The sequence below is a fragment of the Bacillus rossius genome, assembly GCF_032445375.1.
Source record: "Bacillus rossius redtenbacheri isolate Brsri chromosome 9 unlocalized genomic scaffold, Brsri_v3 Brsri_v3_scf9_1, whole genome shotgun sequence".
Classification (NCBI taxonomy): domain Eukaryota; kingdom Metazoa; phylum Arthropoda; class Insecta; order Phasmatodea; family Bacillidae; genus Bacillus; species Bacillus rossius.
In genome coordinates this window covers 21,890,144-21,911,590 of record NW_026962012.1, presented here as the reverse complement: position 1 = coordinate 21,911,590, position 21,447 = coordinate 21,890,144, and the positions used below count along the sequence as shown (strand labels likewise).

At 41.6% G+C, this 21,447-nt stretch overlaps 1 protein-coding gene across 1 annotated transcript in view; it reads right to left on the bottom strand.

The window, feature by feature from the left end:
- The window catches only part of LOC134542623 (protein vav), a 196,101-nt gene extending 184,997 nt beyond the window's left edge, over positions 1-11,104 (bottom strand). Inside the window, exon 1 of the mRNA XM_063387022.1 lies at positions 10,603-11,104. Within this exon, the coding sequence (XP_063243092.1) occupies positions 10,603-10,818 (216 nt within the window). The 5' untranslated portion in view covers positions 10,819-11,104. The remainder of the gene's footprint in view (positions 1-10,602) is intronic.
- Between the last annotated feature and the right edge of the window lie 10,343 nt (positions 11,105-21,447).

Genomic DNA, 21,447 nt, shown 5'->3' with positions numbered 1-21,447 from the left:
TATGGATTCCCCAAAAATGATTTTTTTTTTCTTTTTCTTTTCAAATTCCTATGTTACTGGATTCTGAAAAACTCATAAATGGGTAGGGCAAATATGGGGAGAAAGTCATTGATTGGAAATATATTAACAACACAGTAACAAAAACATTAAAGTGAATGTAATAATTTTAGGTTAGTCGCCAAAGAAACACAATGGTTCAAGCAACGACCGCCATGTTACCCATTTGTCAAACATCCAGGTGTGACCCCATCCACAAGCCTTGGCCCTGTCACAAAAGTGCACTTGTCACGTATTATGACATCTCTAGATGATAACCAAGGGTGCCGATATCTGTCTGGCAACCAGAACATCGGCTCAAGTCCTGCGCAACGTTCACTCAGGCGTGCCAACAAACAGAACATACATTCTTCCCGATAACGAAACACAGCCACCCAAAACTCCCAACAATTCAATGTACAATGAAGTCACTTCAATACAGAGTCCATGGTTAGCCTTCAATTATCATTTATTATAATACTAACAACCTATTAAAATTGGTTAGTAACCTAATTTATATTACATATATAAATTCTTATGAACATACAATTACTTTAAAAATCAACATTCATACTTCAAAATAGTTATAATTCAATACTTTAACCAAAAATAGTGGTATTAAATCACCTGCTCTCAACCCAGCTATTCCTTTATTCCTCATGATCCCAAAATGATATAGAGTAGTGGCTTTTTCGTAAGTAGGCTACAATTACAAAAGTATGGTTTTTCAAAAAAACAGACTTTCCTCTTTTTACTCTTAAAAATCATTTGAAAATTCTTACTGGATTCCAAGAAAATACCTTTTCTAGGCTAAAATTGGTAGCCTGTGCAGACACGCTGTGGTTGCCACCTTGTGATTGAGTAGAGCAGCCAAGACTGTTTTCCAATAGAGATATCCCTGAGTGTTGTTGCTGCCCTAATGATTTCTTAATGCTAGCTACAACCTGATCCTGAGGTTATCCAGAGATTCAAAGCAATATAGTGTCACCAAGGCTGTTTTCAAAAAGACACGGATGTATAATGTCAGTTGGTTACGGCCCGTGTTCTCCACCATAATTTTTTTTCTATTTTAAGTGAAAAATATGGTAATTATCGGATTACACAGCTTTTCAGAACGGAAAGAAAAAAATTGGAAAACATGGTTTTCACACACTACACACGTCCCTAAATTTACTCCAAAGAGATGGTTTCGTAATTCCAACTAGTTTGTAAAGAATTAACATTTTATATCTTACATTACAAAACCTGTGTTTTTACGCTGCTGCCGCCATTCATTGTTTACCCGCAATAAATAGGAATGTATGTTTTCCGTACCTATACTAGAAACGTTCATGAATTAACCCTGCAAGGAAGGTTTCCCAATTCCTACAAGTTTATGAAAAATTAACAGTTTATAGCTTATAATATTACAATACCTATATGTACTCACACAATTGTGGGTATTCATTGTTTACCCATCTGGGGTTTTTAAATTTTTTTTTTGAGAACTTTAGTTAATGTAGGTATTGTAATAATGAAAATAGTTTTATTAATTACCGTATTGCAATTGTAAGGAATTTTTAAAGCTTATATTTCATGTCTGTTGTTTTATTTGAATAAGTAATTGTATTACAAAATGTTTGTTTTGTTACATTGCATTTTAAGTACATAATATTTTGAGTCACAATGTAACGAACGAGTTTAATGGGAGCCAAAAATTTGAATTAAATTGTTAACGTTGTTAATTTTCAGTGAGGAATATGTGCTGTGAACTAAAGTAGCTGACACAATGAATTTTACATTCTTTCCAGGGAATTATTTGATTACAGCCTTAGTATATTCTGTGTTTGATATGGCTGGTGTTTCATGTATTCAAGTTCAGCCCTGAATCCTGAAAGCTTGATCCTAATGGCATGATTATTTTGGCTTGATCCTGAGGAACATGATGCTTGTTTTAATTCAGTATGTCGAAATATCCTGATGGCATGATCCTGTTGGCTTATTCCTGCGGTACTTGATGCTTGCTGTTTTAGTTCAGTACGTCGGAAGATCCTGCACATGAAAGAAATTGCAAAATAATTAATGATAATGATTGTAGGATGAAAAAAAAATCCTTTTTGACTTATGACCATAATTCATTATTATATGACAATATTTCTTTATGTACAGGATCTTCTGATGTACTGAATTAACACAGCAAGCATCATGTAGCACAGGCTCAAGCCATCAGTATCTTTTGAAGTACTAAACTAAAACAGCAAGCATCATTTACCACAGCATCAAGCCAACAGGACCATGCCATCAGAATCAAGCCTTCAGGATCCAGGGATAAACTTCAATACATGAAACAGAAGAATTAGCATATTTTTAATTCTTCATACTTGGCTACAGTTGAACTAAACAAAGTATACAGGGTTTGTCCCGGAAAGTAATAGGACTGATTTTCTTCCGCCGCGACTGTACTTCGGAGCGTGCGCGCACCGACTGGATTCGGTAGAGGGGGTTCCTAGCCAACGAACGAGCGGCTGGTCAGTTGTCTCCGAGCAGCTGGAGAGTCAGGACAGGCTTTTTCACGTGACGTGTTTCTGTGAGTGGTCCAAGCCGAAAATGCAGCGTTCGTTAGAGCAGAGGTACGCGATTAAATTCTGTGTGAAACTCGGTAAATCTGCGACAGAGACGTTTGATATGATTAAGCAGGCTTACCCAGATGATGCTTTAGCAAGAAGTGGTGTGTTTCGGTGACACAAGGCCTTTTCGGAGGGCCGGGAAGAGGTCGCCGATGAAGACCGTGCTGGAAGACCTTCGACTTCGACAAACCCCGACAATGTGACTCGTGTGCGCAAAGTTTTGAACTCAGACTGTCGACTGAGTATTCGTTTAATTGCCCAGATGTTAAATTTACCAAAATCTGTGGTTCATGACATTATGACGGAGCATTTGAACATGCGCAAGGTGTGCACGAAGATGGTCCCAAAAGTGCTCACTGACGACCAGAAATTGCGGCGAGTGGAAGTGTGCCAAGAAAATTTGAACATGTGTGAAAGTGACCCCAAATTTTTGAATAACATAATCACAGGTGACGAGTCATGGATCTTTGAGTATGATCCCGAGACAAAGAGGCGATCTTCCGAGTGGCACACACCGGCGTCTCCTCGCCCAAAAAAGGGAAGAATGAGCAAATCCAAAGTGAAAACAATTCTCATTGTCTTTTTTGACATCAAAGGCATCGTCCACCATGAATTTGTTCCTCCTGGACAAACCGCCAATGCCACGTTTTACGTGGAAGTGCTCAAGAGACTCAAACGAAGGGGGGTCAGTCCATATCAAGTGGTCCAGCTCTGGTTGCTCGACTATTTTTAAAAAAATTCATAATTTGAGCCTTGTTAACATTATGTATTGACAGTTTAAAACTGACACAGTTAAATTTTTATTCTCACTAGTTTGATTATGGCAGCCATTTTTTTGTCATGGGGCGCGACAATTTTTACATTTACAAGGGTTCAGCTACATTGCTATATCTTGGCTCTGGTAGGCCATATCATGATGAAACAAAATCTGAGGGGTTAAGCACATTTTAAGCTACAATTCTGATGACAAACCATTTTTTTAACATCACTCAATCTTGCCAATTTTAAAGGTTGAACTTGTGCCTTAGAATTGCGAAAATTTGCATTTTCATAAATTTTTTTAAGAGTGAAGGCAGTATCTGTTGGGCTTCAAAATATTTATGGATGTGCTTATGTAATAGTAGAGTAAATACAAATTATTTGGAGTGTGAGACTTCAATACTTTTTTTTTACAATTTTGTAAAAACCAGTTTTTTCAGATTTTTGCTTACTTTACGGCTTAATATCTCTGGTGGGCAGTTATCTAAAAATCTTAAATTTACACACAATTAAGTACTCCATGGTACATAACTCCTGTAAAAATTTAGACTTTGAGATTCAACTGGTTCGGTAGTTACAGCCTTGCCAAACTTGTGTAAAATTGCATTTTTTTTTGCAACAATGAAACTATAATAAATTCTAATTATATTTTTAAAAATCTTAATACCCTAAAATTGGCATTTACTATGCAATTGAAAAGAGTTCTCCGACTAAGAACATTAAAAAAATATGCCTGAGATGTTTACCACTGTTTGGAGTGTGCAGGTCTTAACAGGCACGGACTTGCTCTAGTATGGTCTGGTATTTGTTCCATCCTGTTAGTCTGCCAGCAGCTCTGGTATAGGAAAGGTGGTTTGTGTTTCCATGAAGGTTTTTTGTTTTTCGGTATGGAGAAAGAGTGTTCAATAGGACATTTAACAAATGAACAATGCCACAAATGTGTTTATGGTTCAGTGCAACAGGAATTGAAGAAAATCTGTGTGTTTAGTTTAGAACAGCAACAGCTAATATTTACCAGAGTTTCTAGTGATGTTAAGTCTGTATGTAAGTATCATGAGATTAAGTATCTTATTAAATATCACCATATATTTGGCCGGTATTGCAGTGATCCTTTACAAATACATAAAAAGGCAATCACAAAAGAACTTAGGGAAATACTTCCTGAACACATGTATAAAAAAACAAACTACAATTTACTGCTTGTCCCTGGTAAGTCCTTGTGTCCTACATGCTACAAAAAAATATTTGTGACAGCAAATGATGGAACAGGGGACACATGTGATTCAGACTTTATTACAGAGATTGAAAAGTTGGGAAAAGTAGACAATGTATGTACTCAATTAGGGGTTTCGCCAGCATCTAAAATAAGGAAATTGGGTTTAGATAAAAGACCACAAGCAATAGCTGACAAGATCAGTAAAGTTTCAAATGTTTTGAAAAGAAATCTTGAGGAATCTTTTGATGAAGTGATGGAAAACAGAGAAGCAAGTGAAGAGTCTGTAGAAGAGTTTGACGAATTAATCAAGAAACTGAAGGATAAATGTGCTGTTGCAGGAAAAGAAATGAAAGTGAAAATAATTAGTTTACTTCCAAATTCATGGAGTCGACTAAGAATAACTCAAGAGTTCAATGTATCTGATCGTTTGGTAAAACTGACAAGAGACCTAGTGAAAGATCAGGGCATTCTACCAGAGTTGGGAAAGAAAAAGGGTTTTGGCATTCAATCAGAGGTGGTTACTACAGTCCGTGAATTCTATGAAAGTGATGAATACAGTCGTCTTTGTCCCGGAAAAAAAGACTGTTTATCTGTAAAAATAAATAACATGAAATGTCAAAAGCAGAAGAGGCTGGTGCTTTGCAATTTGAATGAATTGTTTGTGGAATTTAAATCTAAACATCCAGACTGTAGAATTGGAAGATCAAAATTCATTGAACTCAGACCTAAGTGGTGTGTCACAGCCGGATCATCGGGAACACACAATGTTTGTGTTTGTACTTATCATCAGAATGTTAAGCTAATGGTTGACGGTGCAAAGCTTATGAAAGATTACAAAGACCTACTTGCTATACTCGTTTGTGATATGAGTAGTTACGAGTGTATGATGGGCAAATGTGTTAAATGTCCAGGAAGTGAAGCCCTAGTATCTCTGTTTGATGAATTTGAAGAAAGTGATACCATCCCAGACAACATAATTTTTCAACAATGGACCACAACAGATAGAGCTGAAATGATAACTGTTATTCAGCCAAAAGAAGAATTCTTTCTGTCCCTTATTGAAAAACTTGATTCACTTAAAACTCATCATTTTATATCAAAGATTCAAAGTCAGCATTTGAGAGAGAAGAAGGAGAAACTTAACGAAACAGAGTGCATTGTTCTTGCAGACTTCGCAGAAAACTTTACATTTGTTATCCAAGACGAGATTCAGAGCTACCACTGGGTAAATCGCCAAGCAACTGTTCATCCTTTTGTGTATTATTACAAAGAAAACGATAAACTTCTAACCCAATGTGTTTGTATAATCAGTGATCATTTGGACCATAACACAACAACAGTGCATACATTTCAATCTCATCTTATGAAACACTTAAAAGACACTGTTCCTTCGGTTCAACATATAATTTACTTCTCAGATGGATCATCAAGAAAAATTTAATTAATGTCTGTCACCACAAGAATGATTTCGGTCTTAGTGCTGAGTGGAATTTCTTCGCAACATCACATGGAAAAAATGCATGTGATGGTGTTGGAGGAACAACAAAAAGGGAAGTAACAAAGGCAAGTCTTCAAAGAACAGTCAAGGATCACATTCTTTCCCCTGAAGATATGTATATGTACTGTACACAGACTATTAAAAATATCAAATATATATATATGTTAAAGAAGAGGAAATTACCGCTCGACAAGAAGAGTTGAAACCTAGGTTCGACAACTGCCAACGGCTCCCTGGAACACGAAAATTTCACCGCTTTGTTCCTCTCACCGAGATAATAATGAGATGCTATGCAACGTCCAAATCAGAAGAGTATGAGGATCTTCCAGTTTCAACCAAGTCCATCCCCATGAATCTTCGGAACAATGACATTATCGCCTGTGTGTATGACGAACAGTGGTGGCTAGGAGTCATTGAAGAAGTTAATTTTGTGAACAATGATATTTACGTAAAATTTTACAACCCAGCTGGACCTAGAACATCATTTAAGATGTCATGTGCAGACAGAGTGTGGGTGCTGCTTAAGAATGTGTTGAGGAAGCTCAGTCCATCAGAGCTATCCACAGCAACTGGACGTTCACACAACATTTCAGCATCATTATCTGAAGAAATTTCAATGCTGTTTATCAAACATAAGAAATAAGGTACAAAATAAAATCGTAAATCATTTGTCTGTTTAAAAATGTGATATAGAATGACTGTTATAATTAATATTTTTGTGCATAGTATACATTTGTTTTGGCAACAAACTTTAGTGTAATACTTTTTATGACTTAGTACAGCACTTACAGCATATATATAAAATAATTAAGAACGTATATAAAATTACTAGGGTTGCTTTTATTTATGCAAATAAATAAAAAAAATTACGAGTTTGGCAAGGCTGTAACTTCCGAACCAGTTGAATCTCAAAGTCTAAATTTTTACAGGAGTTATGTACCATGGAGTACTTAATTGTGTGTAAATTTAAGATTTTTAGATAACTGCCCACCAGAGATATTAAGCCGTAAAGTAAGCAAAAATCTGAAAAAACTGGTTTTTACAAAATTGTAAAAAAAAAGTATTGAAGTCTCACACTCCAAATAATTTGTATTTACTCTACTATTACATAAGCACATCCATAAATATTTTGAAGCCCAACAGATACTGCCTTCACTCTTAAAAAAATTTATGAAAATGCAAATTTTTGCAATTCTAAGGCACAAGTTCAACCTTTAAAGTTGGCAAGATTGATTGATTTTAAAAAAATGGTTTGTCATCAGAATTGTAGCTTAAAATGTGCTTAACCCCTCAGATTTTGTTTCATCATGATATGGCCTACCAGAGCCAAGATATAGCAATGTAGCTGAACCCTTGTAAATGTAAAAATTGTCGCGCCCCATGACAAAAAAATGGCTGCCATAATCAAACTAATGAGAATAAAAAATTAACTGTGTCAGTTTTAAATTGTCAATACATAATGTTAACAAGGCTCAAAATATCAATTTTTTTAAAATTGATGAAGCTTCCAATAAATTTTTTTTTGGACCACTTCATATGGATTGACCCAGGGTCAATCGGGTCCGACAAGACATCGCAGCCGACTGGAAGTTGCACCACGACAACGCCCCGGCTCACACCGCCTTTCTTGTGAACAGCTACCTGACCAAGGCCGGCATCCCAACGCTTCCGCAGCCGGCCTACAGCCCAGATGCGGCCCCCCCGGACTTCTTTTTGTTTCCTCGCTTGAAAAGGCAGATGAAAGGCGAGCATTTTGATACGACAGAGGGGATCCAAGCAGTTTGCACTGCGGCTCTCAAGGCTATTCCGGAGAATGCCTTCCGTGACGCCTTCAATGCTTGGAAATCGCGGTGGCAGCGCTGCATCGACACAGAAGGAGCCTACTTTGAAAGTTTTTAAAGAATTGTAACGATTGGCTCAATAAATTTTTTTAAATTGACTCAGTCCTATTACTTTCCGAACAAACCCTGTACCTACACGATCACTGGTAAACAATAAATTGCAGAGGAAGTGTGAACACACAGGTGTTGTAATGTAAGCTTTAAACTGTTATTTTTCATGAACCAGTAGGAATTAAGAAACCATCCCTTCAGGGTAAATTTGTGGACTTGTGAAGTAGTATGCGAAAAACATGTTTTCCAAACTTTTTTCTTCCCGTTCTAAAAAGCCGCGATGATAATCACCAACAATATTCACTTAAAATGGTACACACTAATAAAGAAAAATAAAAAATTACATTACTATAATAACATTAAAAGTAATATTTACAAATATTTTACTCCATCCATTAACCTGAAGATACCATGTTAAACATTTGCCTGGACTCGAAGTATGGCAGCGGCCGAATAACAGCACAAACTAATATGTATGTTATGTTGTCTTGTCTTTGTTTTTGTCCTACTATTTGTTGTTCTTATAATTTATTGTTTTGTTCTTATTTTTGTTCTGTTACTGTATTTGTTTTTTTTTTACATGTCTTACATGTTGTGCCCACCGTTGGAGCCTTGTGCTGTTGGTGTGGCATGTAACAAATCAAATGGTAAATATTTACAATTGCGGTAGATGCCAAAAAAAATGCTAAAAATCTGAAAATACTTTTATTCTGTGCCCTTTCACTTCCTCTTTTCAAATCAACCGGCGGAGGTAAGAAATTCCAAATACTTTAGGAGATATCGAATTTTTTAATTTCATCATATGTAGAGTCGCGGTAGATGCAAAAAAAAATGCTAAAAATCTGAAAATACTTTTATTCTGTGCTCTTTCACTTCCTCTTTTCAAATCAACCGGCGGAGGTAAGAAATTCCAAATACTTTAGGAGATATCGAATTTTTAAATTTTCATCACAATACCTGTGAATTCAGGCGGCCACCATTGTTTCTTGTTTACGAGACGAGTATGATTTTTTTTTCCGCGACGTAGGTGAACGACTACATTGTTGCTTGTTTAGGAGTATCTATTAAAATCTGAAAATACTTTTATTATAGTTATGTTATGTTAGGTTAGTATAGCTACATTAAAATAAACAGAGAAATATAAATATTAATAAATAAAACCGAGGTTGGCCGAAGGTAAATGGTTCGGGTGTAATCGGGAATGGCAGAACTTTATGTGCGTCTTGATTTACCGTTCGTGAATGCCTAATTAATTAAAATTGTCGATTAGGTCAGGTCAGTTACATTATTAATACTTTCAAACTAAGCAGACATGAAAAATAATATAAATTAATTTTAATGGTTGTTTAGTTTTGAAGTGTTTATAATGTAGCTGACCTGACCTAACAAACCGGGACAAAGGATGAACGGTAGGAACTCACGTAATTTTTTTACTTATTACTTGCGCAACAAATAAAACATTAAAATTTGAAACGTTAAAAACTCAGATACATTAGAGGCGGGTACATTCCTTTGCCATTAGTAGAAAATGATGTAGTCGTTCTACCTACGTCGCGAAAATAATAATTCATAAACGTAAACAAGCAACAATGGTCGGTTCACCTACGCGGAAAAAAATCATACTCGTCTCGTAAACAAGAAACAATGGTGGCCGCCTGAATTCACAGGTATTGTGATGAAAATCTAAAAATTCGATATCTCCTAAATTATTTGGAATTTCTTATCTCCGCCGGTTTTAATGTAAAGAGGAAGTGAAAGAGCATAATAAAAGTAATTTCAGATTTTTAGAATTATTTTTCGCAAATACCGCTACTCTACATGTTCAAAATTTAAAAATTCCATATCTCCTAAAGTATTTGGAATTTCTTATCTCCGCCGGTTGATTTGAAAAGAGGAAGTGAAAGAGCATAGAATAAAAGTATTTTCGGATTTTTATCATTATTTTTGGCATCTACCGCGATTGTAAATATTTACCAATCAAATAAATAAATAAATAAATAAATGGTCAATTACATGTGAGGTTCTTGAAAACATCTGAATGCACAACAGAATCATTTCAAATAAAATAAGGAACTGAATAGAAATATTTTCAGGATTTTAGGGTGTTTGCCATTTTTTATAGTGTGGTACCCCAATTAGACAATTACACTGTTAACTACTTTTAAGTATCACAATTCCTGTATAGGAAATAATTCATAATCATGTAAGGAATTTAAATATATATATTTTTTTTTATATTGATGCCTCCAAACCAATTGCTCAAACAATGTTTAGGTATTTTAATGTAACTAACATAACCTAACCAACCATCCTCACAATACCAGTGTTTGTAGTGAGTAACCTAACCTCTCCACTTGTTATATCAGCATTTAACTGATTAACTACTTCAAGTATTACACTGCCCTTTTAGATAATGGTTGGAAAATATGCCAAAGAGTAAAATAAAACGCTTTGAAATTTTTACTGTAAATTTTACGAAAAGTGGTATTCCTTCGGAATTTTACATGTCTAGTTAACGCAGAAGCCTGAATTTAAGTTATTTTTAACTAGGACCTAATATTTCATAGCTAACTTGATATGATAGGTGTTTATTACCTGTGCTAGTTGCGGTTTTTGATTGACATCCTTCATGTCAATGCAGCCAGGATCAAGAGCATTCAACAAATTGCATAGTAGAACTCCGTCCCGCAACGTATTTGCGAGGTCTGAAACCACTGCTTCTGGCCAATTAGCCTTATGATCATTCCTAAGTATTCCACAGTCTGTCAACCACCTTGCACATTTACGCCAACAATCATCATTCCTTGCCATTTTACTACCGGAATACTAAATTAATAATATTCAAATGTAATTCAGCACCCATTGCCAACAACACTATTACTTTTCTAAATGTAATTTTCTCGATTATTATCTAGCCCATGACATAATAATATTTATTGTTACAATTAACTTTATGTTTGACATCTGATCCGAGACCATTCACCATTCCCTTTATTATTATTTGATTAATCAACAACTTGCACCAACAACCAGATGCACCAATCAAAACAATGATACCGCCATCTCACTCCTACGTCAAACCCAACGGGCATACAACAGAGTTTAGAGAAAGTTACAGATGGAGCATGTCACCAATTTCTGAATGATGTGTCTGAGTACAGAGACGGAAAGGGAATGATTTCGTCCGCCATATTGAAATGTGAAGAAAGTTGTGTTTTCCCGTAAGAGTTACGTTGCGGCGAATTTTGTAGTGCTTGGATTTAATTAAGTGTATTGTTCGGTTTTGAGTTTTATTAATATTTTTTGCCTACATATATTTAACTTTCGATTCCACAATCGTATGACGTTCATTAGTTCAGGAAGTTAGTAGATTGTGTAAAAAATTGTGTTGAGGTGACACTCGTATGGGAAATAGCATCCTGTGTAGCTTTTGGGAGTACTAATAGGAATGCAAGGAAAGGAACAAAACAACTGGAATTCGAAAAGGATAATAAAATAATGTTTCACAAGTAAGTAGCAATAAATGGCGGGCTTGGCTTATAGCCTTTTATAATGTTTATCAATGATATAGGTTATCTCCCTGACACTGGTCCAGCTGCCTCCCTGTCAAAGCTATCAAGTTTTTTGAGAAATGGGTCTCGGGGTTTGGGTTCGGCCAAGTGGTGGTAGGCAGGGACGTGTCCATAGAGGTGATCCTTGGGCTGTTTAGGCCACCCAAGATGCCTAAACACTACAAATGATATACTTGGCTACATGAAGTGTGTTTTTTATTCCTTATGCAACATTACATGGTGCTATCCATCCCCTGGCCGCGACTATTAGGGGCTAGTGAGCTCTGCGCGTGTACGGCTGTTCGGTGATACCCCGCTTATAATGGTGAGAGGGGGAGTTTTATGAGAACAGTACGTGGAGGACGTTGCTGCTTTTATGACGTTAGGTGCGCTGCGACTGCTAAGACCTGCGTAGTGACGCACAGCCAGTGGGGGTCGTAACTCACGCTCTAGATGATGTTGCGGAATTGGCGCGGTGGCCTCTCAATGTTGCGCGAAGACGACCAGCCTCTCCGAACTCCCGGTGGATACTGACTATCTCGTGTAGCACGGCGCTACAGCAGGCCTGCTAATTCCGCGCCAAAAGCGCAGCGCGCGGGAAACATATGCGGCCAAGTTTAGGACATATTTGCACGTTGAACAATTGCATTAATAAGTAAAAATGTTTGACGAATTATACATTACATAGTTTATGTCTGTGAGAGAAAACATGTACCCTTAAATGCTATAGTCCGGCGGAAGCACATTGCCACACCCGGCGGAGTGCTTCGGCCGATGTGGTTGGTAGTGGTGCTAGCTGTGGGTTGTTCGGTGCACTCACACTCGTTGCACCATGTTGCACGTGCGGGCATGTTCATGGCACATGGCTTTGAGAGGCATCGGAGAGGCATCGCAGCCTGTGCGACTAAGAGGCTCACTATCGGCTGGCGTCAAATGCCCCCTCTATCTGAGGCTGCTATGTGCACCGATGCCTCACAATGATCGCACGGGAGTGATGCACTCGAAGTGCTGCACTGGGGTAGTTTACTATGCCTGGGGTGGGATTCTAGGCCCTGACTGCCGCGAGAATCCCTCTTACAACAAGAAAATGACTGTGTGCCTCCCTCACTATGTTCGTTCCCCCTCAGTAGGGGTAGTGATGTTTTGATGTGGCTTAGCTCCATTGAGTTGCACTGGGGTGGCACTCTATTGTCCCTGGCCCGGCCCTGATGATTGGTCCATTCGTATTCGGCCAGGTGAACCGAAGCCCTGCGTGTCCCCTGTGGCCGCATTGGAGGGGAGGGGGCTGCCGCTTGCTCGGGTGGGATGTCCGGCGGGAGGCACCCCTCCAGGGGCAAGAACTTGTCCGAGGTATTGTCCTCAGTCTCGTCCAGGGGAGTGATATCCTCAATTATGTATTTCCCGGGCTCGGCCAAGGTGTAGGCCTGGCTAACCTGGTCTTTCTCAGGCTCGCCCGGGGGGGTGACATCCTCAATTATGTATTTCCCGGGCTTGGCCAGGGTGTAGGCATGGCTAACTTGGTCCTTCTCGGGCCCGTCCAGGGGTGTGATATCCATGGACTCATGTTCGTCTAGACAGCATGTCTGGACCAGATCTCCTCCTCGTCGCTCTGTTGTCATATCGGGGAGTCCTGATGACCGCCGCCCATGGTGTCGATTGGAGGGCTCAGTGTACCGGCGGTTGGGATTTCCAGTTCAGGGGGGGGCGATATATATGGGCTCAAGTCCCGTGTTGACGTCAGATGGTGGGGCAATGCCCTTTGGCAGAACCTGCTGGTCCGTTACCTGCTGGCCCTCTGATTGAGGCACCCTCGGGTTGAGCCCTGGTAACACGCCTTCCATTACCCTGGGTGCTGCCAACCGCAGGTCATCCCTGTGGACCTTGGCAGGCAGTCCCCAGGGGGTACCGACCGCGTATGACGTGGGTCCGGATTTCCAGATCACAACCCTTGGCTCCGACCACTTGGGGGCCAGCCCCGCACAAAACTTGCGAGCTACCGATGACAGATGGTGCTGCCTCACATACACCCACTGTCCAGGTTGTAGGGGCATTGGGGGGTGACTGTCTGTGGTGTGTGCTCCGATAGGAATTGGTTTTGCTGTTGCCTGGCCTGTTCCCTCCTTTCCTCGATATCCAGGCGGATTAGAGTGTCTGTGATGGCCCCTGCCACCTGGAACTTCCCTGGTAGGGCGAGGTTTTGTCCATACAGCAGCTCGGCCGGGCTGTGGCCTGTGACGGCATTCGTACGGCGCCTAAGACAATACAGTAACTTGGGTATATGTACATCCCACTTGGAATGGTCGTCCCCAGGCGCAATCTTAAGTGTGCTTTTACTTCTTGGTTCCGATGCTCGGTCGGATTGGCCTGGGGATGATAGACGGGAATGGTGTGGTGGTCTAGGCCCCACCGACGACAGTCAGCTCGCCAGCGCTTCCCACTGAATTGGCACCCATTGTCTGTTGGTAGTGCCCTCGCGAAGCCATAGCACTGGAAAATTTCCCGGTCTAGTAGAGCTGCTATAGTCCCAGCTCGCACGTTAGATACTGGGAAAGCCTCAACCCACCTTGTGAAGATGTCCGTGATGACCACTAAAAATCTTTTGCCCCGAGTGGTCCGGGGATATGGCCCCATGATGTCCAGTGCCAGCGTAAGTAACGGGTCTCAGGGGTCGACGGGGGCGCTGTTGCTCCACTCCGTCCGTCCGCCGTGCCTTCCACTGTTGGCAGTGCTGACACTGTCGCACATAACCCTTAACATCGTGGGTGATGCCTGGCCAATGAAATGTTTTGCGGATGTCCGTCTGTGTCTGGTCTGACCCGGGGTGGGCAGCCAAGTCATGGTCGTGGTGAAAATGTAGCACGCCAGCTGGAGTGCCTTCTGGTATGTAGAGGCGCCATGCCTTCATGTCGGACCCGGGGTGGTCAGCCAAGTCATGGTCGTGGTGAAAATGTAGCACGCCAGCTGGAGTGCCTTCTGGTATGTAGAGGCGCCATGCCTCCATGTCGCCTTGCACCCGGGTCTGTAGTACTCGTCTACTACCCGGTGGTAAGGTTGGACTGTTCTTCCACCCACCTGCACTTTGGTCTGAGTGGCCTCGTCCGTCTGCTGAGCGTGCTGCACGGCCGCCACTAGGGCGGTGAGGGTCTCGAACACCTGGGATGGGGCAATGTCTGGGGGGTTGATCACAGCACACATCACCACTGGTGCCTCCTACCCAGCGGCGACAGGTAGGGTACCTGGTGGGGGTAGCAGCCCCTCCCAGCTGTGGTCATCCTGGAAAGTGGACATAGGGTCGGGGTGATGTGACAGCTCATCAGCGAGCTGGTTGTCCTGCCTCTTCACATGCTCGACCGCGAAGTCTAAGCTCTGGAGCATGAGTGCCCACTGCATGAACTTCGACTTGCGGCCTTGGGCGGAGTCCAGCCAGCTTAAAGACTGACTGTCCATCCTCAACGTGAAATGCTGGCCCACCAGGTGGTGTCGGTACCGCCGCATCGCCCAAACGACGGCCATGCACTCCTGTTCGTTCACATGATACCGCCGCTTTGGCTGGCCGAACTTGGCGCTCGCGTACTCCACTACCCGGCGTTCCTCTTTTTCCCCCACCTGGTATAGGACAGCCCCCATCCCCTCTTGGCATGCATCTGTCTGCAAGTACAGCGGGGAGTCGGGCCGAAAGCGGGCGAGTCGGTGGCACTCCCAGAACTCGTGCTTGATGGTGGCCAGTGCGTGATCTGCCCCCTCTGTCCACCGAAACCAGGTCTTCGGTGACAACAGGTTGGTCATAGGGGCAACTATGCTGGCAAAGTGGGGTACAAAGGATCTTAGCCAGTTCAAGAGGCCCAGGAGTTTTTGTAGCTGCTTACAGGTGCTGGTTGCAGGTTTGGATTCAATGAGGTTCAGGTGTTTTGGCAGTGGTCAACAGCCTTCGGCATCCACGAGATGCCCCAGGTACTCAATCTCTTGTGCACCCACATGGCATTAGTGGGGGGCGCACGTAAGTCCGTGTCTGGCCAGCCGCTCAAGGACCAGGCCTAAGTGGCGTGCGTGGTCCTCCCACGACCGCGACCAGATGATCACCTCATCTAGGTATGCTGCAGCAAACTCGCCGGCGCAGCCATCCAAGACGTGGACCATCATGGCCTGCAAGGTCGTAGGGGCGTCCATCAGCCCGAATGGCATGGTGCTGAACTGGAAACGCCTCCCATCAGGCGCGGTGAAAGGTGTTTTGTGCCAGTCCTCCGGGCGTACCGGCACCTGCAAATATCGTGACTTTAAGTCGAGCGAGGTAACGATGCATGCATTGCCAAGCCCTGCCAAGGCATCCGTGATGTTGATGAGGGGAGGGGGTCAGGTATGGTGATTGCGTTAATTGGCTTGAAGTTAACGCAAAAGCGCATTGAGCCATCCTTCTTACTGGCCACCACAATCAAACAATTGTAATGGGACTCACTTTGTTCAATGATGCCATCGTGCAACATCTCAGCGATCTGCGTCTGGATGACATCGTTCTCCTTGGGCCCGAACCCGAACGGTTTGACGAACCGGGGTTCGTGTGGCCTGGTAGGAATGGGATGCTCAATGACCGTGGTGCGTCGTAGCATATCGGTAGCAGCAAACACTTGCAGTTGTTGGGCCAATACCAGGCGCCTTTTTTTCAGGGACTTATCTGATCTTTTGCAAGTCTAAGATGTCGTTGGCAGCCCGGATGACATTTCTCCCGCTTACAGTCACGTCCAGGGTTTGTAATATTATTTCCCTGCATGGCTGAATCTGCACACAGCAGCTCTGGACGAGTTGTTACCATTTCTCAGAGACATTCTTACCATAGCTTTTCCAGTCACGCATACGTCTTAGGTTATCTCCTAGAAAGTCATGTTAGGAGGCTTGTTCCCAGCCTCGTTGCATTTTATGTCCACCCCCACCCCTCCCAGCTCTCTCCATTTCTCAGAATTTAGCCCAGGATCATTGCCCTGACGTGAACCCTGCCAGGCATTGGCCGACTTCAAGGACGATTTGCCATAAACAAAATATGTGCAAAGATGGACCACACACGACATCTAGCAGCAAAAATAGTAACTTATTCTCTTGTCGCCAGATGGTGGAGATGACGCCCGCAACATCTGGTGGTGACTTTGCTAACTTCCTAGCTACCTTCCCCTGTAGGCCGCCAGAGAGCAGCACCGACTGCGCCATTAGCCCTAACTATAGCCAACGTCTCAGGCGAGTCAAGCATTTTTTTCCCCAGATACCCCTCAACAGGTAGCGCTAAAATCGGCCAGTGCTACCAACTTCGTGATATCGAAGTCAGAGTTTTTTGTGATTCCCACTCGGGGAACTTCGGAACCTTTCGGTCCGGATTCCTTAGTCTCTCCCCCCCCCCCCCCAACTTTGGTTTGAACATTTCCTTTTAATCACGAGACGCGGCCCTTCCGCGGACACTTCGCGTCGCGATTCCAGATGGACTGTTTGAGATTATCGGCTGATCGACGAGACACACTACAAGACTTCCATCAGGCCGCAACCGAAAATGTAGTCGATTAGACAAGGGATGCTATACCTGTAAATTTCTTTAACTAGTTTAGTCCATCTGTACAGTACTCAGCATAATAGTTATTTCTTTTAAATATTTTTTTGAAATGATGGAAACGTCAGCGCCTGCCACGTATCCGCGATCTTCAGATCTGGACTTGCTACAATTCAGAAGCTAGACGGCAACTTCCCTGTCTGGTGAGTTACTATCAGCGTTATTCCCCAACCTCCCCTTATTGTTTGCGGGCATTTTCTGCCCAGTTTGCTAACTGTCTGTGTACTAGTTCTGATCATGTTTGATTCGGACTGTTCACAGACAGGGTCCAAGAGCCGGATACAGACTTTGCATTTTCACACTCTTCCTCTTCAACAAACAGGCGCCCTGTTACCATGTTGACTACCCAACTCCAGGCAGCGAACCACCGACCTCCGATGCTATTTATGAACCCTTTTTGGAACATTCTTTAAATTACTAAGTTCGAAGAAATTAATTATATTAAACATCCGTTCTGGACTTCAAGAATATATACTGGGATAGTTTTAAAATATTTGTATTTTTTTTATTGGTTTATGTATTTTTTAATGAAACCTTTTTATAATCTAATTTAAGGCCGGCCCATATAATTTTTTTTTAAATATATCTGAGATCTTTTTAATTATGTAATTGAAATTGTATCTTAACATATTTTAATATCTGTTATAAGTTTCCTTAAATAAATATGGAGTAATTATATTCAGACGTAATCACACCTTGTCTCTGTTCATTCCTGATATCCTTGTGAAACTTAAAGATCCACCGTTATTGTAAGATGTTATGTTGGCAACATGTTAACCAACATCCGGGCGGCCATGTTGTGTGGCAGGAACAATGAAAACGTGTAAGCTTGTACAGACCTGCAATTAAAGACTCAAGATGATAAAACTGCAGTGAACTTCTTATTTATAACATGGTATCAGGCGCGGGGTTATTTGTGTTCGTGTTGCGAATGTAGAAAGTTCGTTCGGCTCGCCATCAAGACCAAAATGGACAAGTTTGCGAAACCACCTGATCACCTTTGTGTCGAGGGTAACCTAGACAAAAACTGGACCTTTTGGAAGCAAAAATTCAACCTGTATCTGCAAGTTTTAAAGATAAAAGATGATGCCGAGATCCCACGAGTTGCACTCTTACTTAATGCTATCGGAGATAAAGGGATTGAGATTTACAACTCATTCAACCTCGTTGAAACCGAACGGGAGAAGTTTGAAACAGTGATTGCACGATTTGATAAGTACTGTTCGCCACGGAAGAATTTGTTGTATCATCGGTTCCAGTTCTTGACTTCGAGGAGGCCAGAAGGTATGGCAATAGAACAGTTTGTTATTGATCTTAAAAATCTTTCACGCGTGTGTGAGTTCGGCCAGCAAGAAAGTTTTTTGTGCCGGGACATATTAGTGGCGGGAATTAACGACTCTGTTATGCAAGAGAAGCTTCTGCAAGGTGGAGACGACTTGACTCTTGACAAAGCTGTAGATGTGTGCCGGTCTGTTGAAGCAAGTCGTATTCAGCTCAAAGCCATGCAAGGCACCACAGGGAATCCAAATGCAAGTTCATCTAAGGATGTATTGTCAGTTCAGTCACCTCAAAGTCTGGGAAAATCAGGTTATGTTAGGCAACAGCCCAGTCGTAATTGTGGTTATTGTGGATACAATCATGGACGTGAGAAGCAGTGCCCGGCGTTTAATAAAACATGTGCTAAATGTCACCAGAAAAATCATTTTGCAGCAGTGTGTAAGAATCCATCGGCCCGTCAACAATCTACAGATCATAGTACACACAATAGGCAGCCTAACCTACGTCAAGCCAATGCTGTCTCTGTGGATGTAGAATCACTGTCACATCAAGATTAAACAGTCTATAATCCTAATCAGTACCTATATATATCTGAAGTTTGTGTACCCACTCCTCGTGATAATCAGTCATGGTGGGAACCAATCACTGTTGTCTCCACAGTTGTACAATTCAAGCTTGACACGGCTGCGCAAGTCAACACATTGCCGCTTGTTCTGCTCGATAAACTCGGTGTAGGTGATAATCACATTCAGAAGAACAGCCCAGTTTTGCGAGCATATGGGGAGTTTGAAATACCTCACTTAGGGTCTATCACACTTCCATGTGTTGTGCGCAATAATCTACATTACCTACAGTTTGAAGTTGTGGACGTTCCTAAAGCTGTTCCTCTTCTGGGTTTGGAAGCTTGCCAGAAACTGCACCTGGTTCAGCGTGTCAGTGCTATCAATCAACATTTTGGATCATCTAAGGAGGACTTACTACATGAGTTCCAAGATGTATTTACAGGATTAGGAAAGTTTCCTGGTAAGCCACTTACTATGCATGTTGATCCTAATGCATCTCCTGTTGCTAACCCTTGTCGGAGAGTTCCACGTAGTTTATTTGATAGACTGAAGATAGCTTTGACAGAACTTGAGAAGGCGGGTGTCATCACCAAAGTAACAAGTCCGACGGCATGGGTAAACAATCTGGTGATAGTTGAAAAACCAAATGGGGACCTGAGAATATGTCTTGATCTCAATAGCCTTAATAAAGCCATTCAGCGGGAAATGCATCCTATTCCCTCTCCAGAAGACCTCGCCTCAAGACTGGCAGGGTTCAAGTACTATGCAACATGTGATTTGTCTAATGGTTTTTTACAGGTCACTCTTGATGAGGCAAGCTCAGAGCTGTGTTGTTTTGTAACACAGTTTGGGAGGTTTAAATTTAATCGCCTACCTTTTGGAATTAGTTGTGCTCCTGAGATATTTCAGAGGAAAACAACTGAGATATTTGGTGATATTGATGGAGTTGAGATATACTTTGATGACATTATTATGAGAGCAAACACTCAGTCTGATTTAGAGTCAATAGTTCGTAAGGTGTTGTGCAGAGCTAGAGAATGTAATGTCAAGCTTAATAAATCTAAGTTTCAGTATCAAGCATCTCGTGTAAGCTATGTTGGAAATGTAATCTCTGCACAAGGTATTGAGCCAGAAACAAAACATGTTGAAGCTATTGTGTCCATGCCAGTGCCCTGTAATAAGACAGAGTTGTTACGTTTTCTTGGCTTAGTTAAGTATGTAGGAAGATTCATTCCTAATCTAGCAAAAGTCTTTGCTCCTTTGAGACTCCTTACTCACAGCGATGAACCTTGGCAGTGGTCAGGTGAACAGGATTCAGCATTTGAATTGCTGAAAAATCTCATTTCTTCTGCACCTGTTTTAGGGGTCTATGACCCAAGCCTGGAACTCATAATCCAAACTGATGCATCCTCTCTGGGAATAGGCTGCTGTGCTTTACAGAATGACAAGCCGATTGCATTTGCATCAAGGAGTCTAACTAGCTCTGAACAGAAACGGGCACCAATTGAAATGGAATTTTTGGCTGTAAAATTTGCTTGAGAAAGGTTTCATGAATTTACGTATGGGAGGCCAGTAACAGTTCACAGTGATCATAAACCACTTGTAGGCATCATGAATAAGGACTTAAATGTGTTGACACCTCGCATTAAGAATATTAGGCTTAAATTGCTGCGATATTCAGTAACAGTTGTCCACAAACCAGGGTCTGAAATGTATGTTGCAGATGCTTTGTCTCGGGCATTTCTGAGAAGTGATGATAACTCCCATGACGACTTGCAGTTTTCAGTTCATTCATTGGTGTCCAATCTACCCATGTCTGAAGAAAAAAAAGAGCAGTTCAGAGAAGCTACAGCACAGGATCCCCAACTCTCGGCCCTCATGAAGGTTATTTCTGATGGCTGGCCTGTTTCAAAACAGTTGTTACCTGATTCCCGTAAAATGTTTTGGAGGTTAAAGCATTTGTTGGAAGTAGTAGATGGCTTGATTTTTGTTGGGTTAAAAATATTTGTGCCTGCATCTCTGAGACCAGCCATGCTATCTTTAATCCATGAAACTCACTTTAGGATCAGTAAATGTAAAGCCAGAGCCAGAGAGGCACTTAACTGGCCTAATATGTCCCAGGACATTGAAATACTTGTTGGTAGATGTGAAGTTTGTCAAACCTATCAAAGATGCAACACTAAGGAGCCGTTGTTGCCACATCCAATACCTGACCAGCCTTGGGCTCATTTGGGGATGGATATCTTACAGTTCGCAGGGAAGAATTTCTTAGTTGTCATCGATTACTACTCTAAATGGTTAGAAGTGAAACTTCTTACAGATAAATCATCAACTGAAGTAATCAAACAGTTGGAACATGTTTTTGCTAGTTTAGGTAGTCCAGATTTAATTGTCTCTGATAATGTGCCTTTCAACAGTTATGAATTTAAGAAGTTTGCTGAATGTTGGAATTTTAAAGTTC